General features: G+C 41.9%; 1 protein-coding gene across 1 annotated transcript; it reads right to left on the reverse strand.

Annotated features, from left to right (window-relative positions):
• Positions 1 to 2,337: 2,337 nt before the first annotated feature.
• On the reverse strand, positions 2,338 to 4,821 carry LOC131023092 (uncharacterized). Its single transcript, XM_057952634.1, has 3 exons — positions 4,468 to 4,821; positions 3,985 to 4,413; positions 2,338 to 2,442 (listed from the first exon to the last, which is right to left on the reverse strand). The coding sequence occupies exons 1-3, from the start codon at positions 4,819 to 4,821 to the stop codon at positions 2,338 to 2,340; spliced, it is 888 nt and encodes a 295-aa protein (XP_057808617.1).
• Positions 4,822 to 8,540: the final 3,719 nt, after the last annotated feature.

Genomic DNA, 8,540 nt, shown 5'->3' on the forward strand with positions numbered 1-8,540 from the left:
CATTTTTTTGTCATTTTAGGATGTCCACAAAAATTAGTTCATTTTCATTTTTGAAAACTATTTATCAAATGGTGGGGCTTATTTTCCACTAACAATACAATTAATTATCTTTATAAATACTTTTTGAGCAAATCTTGTGTACATCCAGGTGTCCCGTGCAACCGGGTCAGATCTAACCCGAATAAAAATACATAATATATAAAGCATCTGCGATTTATTTCACACCAGAACACTTAGTTAAAGTGGTTTGAATCTTCTCCGCGCTGCTCTGCCAGCGCTGACCTGAGTCAGTGTGGCCACTTTCTACTCTGCATCGACCACAAACTCCACTCTTCACCGCTTCTCACGATGCTTCAGTTTTTCCATGCCAATAATCAGGGACGTTTTCTCCTCTATTCTTATTTCTTTTGTGCCCTGAGGACATGGCATGCTTTAAGTGTGTGGGGGGGGTGTTTTATTGTGCTTATGCTTTCAATTGGGCGAGATTAGTCATTCTATGCTTAGTTTTTGGTCTCGAATCTTGCTAATTTGTATGAATTTGTGGAAGAGAATAAGGTTTTCGATGAGAATTTCGGGTTTGTGTTTGTTTGGTGGTTATTCTTGTTTTACTGTTAATATGTGTTTCTTGTTTATGCAAAGAATTTGAGTTTTGTTGCAACACGATTGTAAGAAAGTAAAACGTGATTTTTCCGGTAGATGCTAGAAGGAGTGTTGTCATTGTGATTGCCTACGATCGTATCTTATCTATGAAATGTAAAAAATGTTGGACAAATTGCCAACTTCAAAATTGCCAGCTCTGAAACATCTGGCCTGTTCTGAAATGTGATAGCTCTGAGTCTCTGCTCCTCTAGTCTAACTATGAGCATGGGAAACCACGTGAAAAGACTTTGGAGTACATCCAAATGATTTTTATTTCACGAATTATGGCTCAACTGTCGAAATCTCAAGCACACAAAGTGTGAAAAATGGTGATACTGATTATAAAGGCGATCACATTAGGGAATTCACTTCTAGCGGAGAATTGGGTCTGATCGAATTGCTTACATTACTCTTTTGTTGCTTCTTAAACTTTGAGTTACTTGCATGATCGAGAGATGTGTGTTGATTGTAAAATTTTGAATTGACTTTGTGAATGTTTGGATGGAAATTAGCATTGTTGAAATCAATCTCTTCCTAGGATTCATATGGATTTTGCTTGAGGACAAGCAAAAGGTTAAGTGTGGGGGAGGGGGGTTTATTTATGCTTAATTGTTCTAAATTTTGGGGTTTGCATGTGCATATTTTAAGTTAAATCTTCTGGAATTTGGTGCGTTTTATGGTGTATTTTATGCTTTGCAGGAGATTTAGGATTTCGAGATGAAGAGTGCAAATGTTGGAGAAGTTTGGGCTAAGAATTACATTTTTTGTGCATACTCTGGCGCGTTAGAGAAGCGAAGCCCCGCGCTCCAGAGCCAGAGAAGTCATTCGCCAGAGCAGCGAAATCAAAAGTCAAAGGGGAGAAAAGTCATCGTAGCGAAGTCAGAGCAGAGAAATCAAGTGCGCCAGGGTGGAAGCCGTTTCTCTGGCGAGAGCCGCGATTTCTGCCAGAATGGAGATGACTTGCGACGCGCGTCATAGCTAGAAGTTGCCTTATCTTGCACGATTCTATTGCCTTTAGAATTCTACTTTGCATGACAACTTCCATGGTGATCTAGAGGGATTTGAAGTCTATAAATAGGGCCATACTTTTCATTGTAAAATATAATCCCTTGCCCTAGTTTTAGACGCCATCTTTGCGATCTGTTGGCATCCGAAGCTTAGGATTTAATTTCTTTCTTAGTGCTTTCATAGTTTCGAGTTTTCATTGTTCTAGTTAGGTTTCAATTTAGTTTTATTTAGTTTTTATTCTTGGATTGTGATTGAGTGACACAATTACACGTTCAAGACATTTACGGTATTTCGTAATTTAATTCAATTTATTTATGTTTAATCATGTTTATATTTTTCGTTCATGTTTATGCTTTCTTTTTAATTATGCAATTTAAATTATGCACTTTAGTTTCACGCCTAGATTAGTTGGTTTTTAATTTACAAGTATTTAATTTCTTAAGTTAGGTTTAATTTGAGTTGTTTAAATTCTTGCCTAGGTTAAGTTTAAATTCAAGTCAAGTTTAAATTTAAGTTTAAGTTTAAGTTTAAGTTTCAGTTTTTAAAATCAAACTCTTTACTGCTTTCTTTTATTCTTTTTTCCTACGATACTACTAAAAGCCCTTAAAGACTTTCCTTGAGAGATGACATTGGGTCAACTTACCATCACTAGGATGTCCTTGTTCTATTGCAAGTCAACTTAGAGGTGTTCTAGGTTAAGTCAGGAAACAACTCATTTATGGCTATCTTTGGATCATCTCCCTCAACCGGCTTCTCCAAACGAGACAAGTGATCAGCTACCACATTCTCACATCCCTTTCGATCACGAATCTCCATATCAAATTCTTGGAGCAACAAAATGCAACGAATCAATCGAGGCTTGGAGTCCTTCTTTGTGAACAAGTAGCGAATGGCGGCATGATCAGTGTAGACAATTGAATGAGTTCCAATCAAAGAAGGCTGGAACTTATCAAAAGCGTACACCACAGCTAGCAGCTCCTTCTCCGTAGTAGTGTAGTTCATCTTAGCAGAATCCAAAGTTTTACTAGCGTAGTAAATTACCTTGAATATCTTATCTCTCTTTTGCCCCAACACAGCTCCCACGGCCCAATCACTAGCATCGCACATCAACTCAAACGGGGCACTCCAATCCGGCGTGATCAACACTGGTGTAGAAATCAGTGCTGCTTTCAATTTCTCAAAGGAGACGAGGCACTTATCGGTGAAGATAAACTTCACATCATTCTCAAATAAAGCACAGAGTGGTTCGGATAGCTTGGAGAAATCCTTGATAAAGCGCCTATAAAATCCTGCATGCCCAAGAAAACTCCGCACAGACTTCACAGATGTAGGAGGAGGCAGCTTCTCAATGGCTACGATCTTGGCTCGATCTACTTCCAAACCTTGGGTAGAAACTTTATGCCCCAACACTATGCCCTCACGAACCATAAAGTGGCACTTCTCCTAATTAAGCACTAGAGACGTCTCCTCACAACGCTGCAATACTTGAGACAAATTTTCCAAGCAATTATCAAAAGAAGATCCAAAGACAGAGAAATCGTCCATAAATACCTCCATGATATTTTCAATCAACCCATGGAAAATCGCCATCATGTAGCACTGGAAAGTGGCAGGAGCATTGCAAAGACCAAAAGAAATCCTCCTAAAAGCAAAGATGCCATAGGGACAAGTAAACGCGGTCTTATGCTGATTCTCCGGGGCTATCATGATTTGATTGTAGCCCGAGTACCCATCCAAAAAGCAGTAGTACTCATATCCTGCCAATCGGTCAAGCATCTGATCAATAAAAGGCAAAGGAAAGTGATCCTTACGTGTGGCTGCATTCAAAGCTCGATAATCAATGCACACGCGCCATCCTGTGACTAGCCTTGTAGCTATGAGCTCATATCTTTCATCCTTTACCACAGTCATGCCTCCCTTCTTAGAGACAACTTGAGTTGGGCTCACCCACTCACTATCAGAGATGGCATAAATAATGCCGGCATCCAACCACTTAAGCACCTCCTTTCTCACAACTTCTTGCATAGCCAGATTCCAACGTCGCTGCGGCTGCACCTTAGGCTTGTATTCCTGCTCCAATAAAATACGATGCATGCAAATAGAAGGACTAATTTCTTTGATGTCAGAAATAGACCATCCTATAGCAGACTTGTATTTCCTCAAAACTCGCATCAACTTCTCCAACTCCAACGGAGATAAATAGGCAGATACAATAACAGGAAAAGTTTCATTCTCACCCAAAAATTGGTACTTCAAGTGCTCAGGAAGCGGTTTCAGCTCAAGTTTGGGTGCAGCTGCAGCTGCAGCTGGCGCAGGAAATTCTTTTTCTTTTTCCACCGACTTGCTTCCTCCATCAACAGGTTTGTTAATATCCAGGAACAGAATAGGCTCAATGGGATGACTCTCTACAGCCTCCAGCTCAGCAATGTACTCCAAAATCTGATCACATGCCTCATCAAGCTCAGAGTATAGATATAAGGACCGTGTGATGCACTCCTCCAAGGGATCGTCTACAGCTGCAGGAAAATCTATCACAGATTCAATCATGTTGCACTCATGCAGCTGCGGCTCGGCTGGTTTTCTCATAGCGTCATAGATAGATAGAGTCAATTTTTTATCATTGACTCTAAATGTGAGATCTCCATCCTGTACATCAATGAGAGCACGGCCGGTAGCTAGGAATGGATGCCCCAAAATCAATGGAGTATTCGTGTCCTCCGGCATGTCCAAGACCACAAAGTCCGCAGGAAAAATAAACTGCTCCACCTGCACAAGAACATCCTACACAATTCCCTTTGGATAAGTAAGGGAACGATCTACCATCTGCAGAGCAATCGATGTAGGCCTGATCTCTCGAATCTCCAATCGTTTGAAAATAGATAGGGGCATCAAATTGATGCTAGCCCCTAAATCACAAAGAGCACGGGAGAAATTCTGTCCTCCAATCACACAAGCGATGGTAAAGCTACCGGGATCTTTCTGCTTCAACGACAGCTTTTTCTGTAGTACCGCACTGCACTCCTCTGATAAATTGATCGTCTCATATTTCCCCAACTTTCTCTTGTTGGAAACTGCATCCTTGAGGAACTTAGCATACCCCGGCATATCTCTCAGCGCATCAAGTAATGGAATATTGATTTGTAACTTTGAAAATATCTCCATAAACTTGCCCATCTTCTCATCCAACTTCGGCTTTAGCGAACGCCCTGGAAACGGAGCTACAGGCTTGTACTCCGGTCTAGGGAACGAAGGGGTAGGAACAGGCTCCTTAACAGCAGAAGAGCTCGAATCCTTCTTAGGGGGAGGCGGCTGTTTCGCTGCAAGCTCCTCCAAGTCATCATCGTCGTCCTCCACTACTTTGCCTTTTCCCTTGTCATTCTGCAGCTTTGGAAAATTCTGGTACTCAGTCCCGCTTCGAAGATGGATCGCATTACACTGATTTTTGGGATTAATTTCAGTGTTGCTAGGAAAGTGGCCCGGCTTGTGCTGTGCAGCTGCTTGGTTAGCCATCTGACCAACTTGATTCTCTAACATCTGCACCTGCTTAGAAAGTGCTGAAAAATTTTGCTCCATGCTGAACATTTTGGTTCCCATGTTTGCCGAGTTTGCCTCCATCCTGGTGACCTTCACCAACACTTGCTTTATCATCTCCTCCATTGAATCTTTCTTTGGCTCATTGATTACTCCACCACTAGAAATAGAAAATCCTGGTGGAGGTTGCACAGCATTATTTGGGTTGCCATAAGAAAGATTCGGATGCGGGCGTCCTCCTGGCTGGAACTGCTGCTGGCCCTGCTGATATTGCTGACCTCTGTTATACATTCCTAGCTGTCCTCGCTGGAAATTCCCATAGTTTCTGCCATTAATATAACTGATATCTTCCATGCTTGAAGGGTCTGTCACAGCTTGCTCAGGACGTCCAACATTCAATTCACTAATTTTTGTAGTCAGCTCTGCTAGCTGTGTAGCCATCGCTGCCATCGCTGCATGTTGAGTAACCGTTGCTGCCATAGGATCAGAACTGGACGCAGCTGCAACCTTCTTCAATTGTATTCTTTCAGATGGCCATTGGTAGCTCGTAGAATCCATACTATCAACAATGTTCCATGCGTCAGAGCTGCTTTTCTGGAGTAGAGAGCCACCTGCAGCTGTATCCATATGCATCCGTGTACGCTCCCCGCAGGCATTGTAGAACATTATCACGAGTGTGCCTTCATCAAATCCATGGCCCGGGTACTTTCTGAGCTTTTCCTGGTAACGCTCCCAAGTTTCCGCTAGCTTTTCTCCTTCAAACTGTTGAAACTGCACGATGTCCATCTTCAATTTCAAAGTAAGGCCAGGCGGATTAAACTTGCGTAGGAACGCATGAGCTAAGTCCTTCCACATGGTATTCTCTCCCAGCTGCAGCGTATGATACCACGACTTCGCCTTATCCCGTAGTGAGGAAGGAAAAAGACGAAGACGAATAATGTCATCGGGAACACCATTCATCTTTACCGTGCTGCATAGCTCCAGAAAATGCGCCAGGTGCGCATTAGGGTCTTCGGTCGCATGTCCACCATATTGGCTCTGTTGGACCATTGTAATCCACCCCGTCTTGAGCTCAAAATTGTTAACATTCACTCGTGGAGGTTCCTGGTAAATATATTGTGGTATGAATGCCTTATTAATCGGAGGCTTCATTTGATCTTGCAAAGCTCGAATTTGAATTTGCTCAGGGGTAGCCATCGTATCCGGCTCAGCTTGATTCTTTTGCTTCTTAAGATTGCGCAAAGTCTGGTTGATTTCAGGGTCCAACTCAAAAAGAGGATTTCTGTGAGATCTAGTGTTCATACGCAACCTACAGAAACACACCTTTTAAAAGTCAGAACAGAAAAATAAAAACCTGAAGTACTATAAAGTCCTATCGAAAATATTAAAGTAACTTCTAATCAGTCCTCGGCAACGGCGCCAAAAAGTTGATCACTAATTTATTAGCAATAAAATACCGCAACTAACACGGTGTAATTGTAGCACAGAAATAGTAATCGAATATCGTATCCACAGGGACTGACACAACGAAATAACTCTAGCTATCTCCTAAACAGACTAAAACAGTAGACAGGAAAACAAAAACAAAGAAAGTTTAATTAACTTAAACTAAAACGCAAATAACGATAAATAAAAGCACGTAGGAAAAATCAAATATTAAAAGACAACTGATCCTAGGATAGTAAATTCGTTAACTAAATCTACGCAATAAATCTATTAATCCTATGTACCAATTTAATCCAGTTATGATGAGAGATCACTTAATTAATCAATCACTCTCGCTAGAGCAGCAACAATCGTAGATTAGTAAATTATCTATCTCCGTTAGGTCTCAAGAAAATCTACTAACTCCCAATAGCTCCTAAGAATAGCTCCCTATGATCCACCTATCTCCGTTAGGTCTCAAGGTTAAAATTATATCATACATTCCTGAATCCGCTAAACAGTTATCACCGCTAGGTCTCAAACTGAATAGCTAAACATGCAAACTATTGGCCAAATAATTCACAAGAAATCAAGCACCAGGAATTATGAATCATAAACTGGAAGGCACAAAGGTATTAACAAATAAATCACATAAATTTAATCAACTATTTACAAACCCTAGAATCAGCTAAACGAAACTAGCCAGACATATTGAAATAAAACATAAACATAATTAAAAAGAATGCAATTCTAAAAACTAAATTGTATAACAACCGAATAAGAATGATTGTAGCGGCTTGAATCTTCAGTCTTGATCCAAGCCTTGAAAACTAGAAAGCAATAAAATTCTAAAAGCTAGAAAACTGAAATATTAAGTCTGGGAACCCTGAATAGGTACAAAGAAGACCTATATATATAGTACCAGGGTAAACTACAGAGTTTGAACTCGAAAAGAACTAGAAAAATGCACAAAAACGCAAAAACACGGACTAGCGGCGACCCCACGGCGGGCAGACGGCGGTCGCCGCCTTCTTCTCTAATTTTCCTCTGCATGTGGCGGGCTCCCGGTGGGCGCCACCCGATCGCCAGCCACGCCGATTTCTCGGTGGGCTGAGCGGTGGTCGCCGGCTGGGTCGCTGGTCCATGCCTAATATTCCTTCATCAGCCGGCGGTCGCCGCATGGTCGCCGACAGCTCCGTTTCTTCCTTTTCTCGAGCTCTTCAAGCTCGTTTCGTAGATTTATGCATCCGGAACACTTGTAACTTGAAATTTGGATCTTTGACATCCATATGTAGCTTTCAAAACACTCAAACCTAAAGTAAAATAACAAAAACCATACTCAAAAGCAATATCACAAAAGAATATGAAACTTAAAAAATGATATCACAACCAAGCATAATTCTAACACTTTGAACACTTAAACACTCCTAAAAACAATGCAAAATGAGTGTTTATCACGCGCGTGAACCGTGAAAAGGGGGAGGAAATCGCTGCAATTGTTCAGGATTGCTCGCAGAAAATGACCGCCCTTGAGAAGCAGATCGTGGCTAAGGAGAACCAAGCTTTCAGGTGTGGAGCTGACCAGTATCGGCTGCGCTACTTCCTCTCCTCGGAGGGGCACAAATTTCTGCGCATCATCTTGATGGAGACCATCAACAAGTTTCGCCATACCCCCGAGTTACTAAATATTGTGGCCCCGGCACTGCAATGGCTTGTCAGGGAATCTGCCCGTGTCACCCTCAACTTGACACAGGCCTCTCTCGAGCAACAGGCTTTGTGCGAGAATGACACGGTGTTGAATGCCGTCGACTCAAGCAGCCTCGGAGGAATTCTGGGTATCAATGCGGGAGCGCCGAAATCTCCGGAGTGTGGTTCCCGATCGTAGATAAGGCTATTTGCCTGTTTGTGATGGGACGCAGCGCTGATCCATTGCCCAG

This window comes from Salvia miltiorrhiza, chromosome 4, assembly GCF_028751815.1.
Source record: "Salvia miltiorrhiza cultivar Shanhuang (shh) chromosome 4, IMPLAD_Smil_shh, whole genome shotgun sequence".
Taxonomy (NCBI): Eukaryota; Viridiplantae; Streptophyta; class Magnoliopsida; order Lamiales; family Lamiaceae; genus Salvia; species Salvia miltiorrhiza.

Coding starts and splice junctions, on each gene's coding strand:
- LOC131023092 (XM_057952634.1), bottom strand. CDS start 4,821: ATGGGCAAGTTTATGGAGATATTTTCAAAGTTACAAATCAATATTCCA. Junction 4,414..4,467: donor CATCGATTGCTCTGCAGATG/GTAGATCGTTCC, acceptor GTTCTTGTGCAG/GTGGAGCAGTTTATTTTTCC. Junction 2,443..3,984: donor TTGATGGAGGAAGCAAGTCG/GTGGAAAAAGAA, acceptor CGTGATCGAAAG/GGATGTGAGAATGTGGTAGC.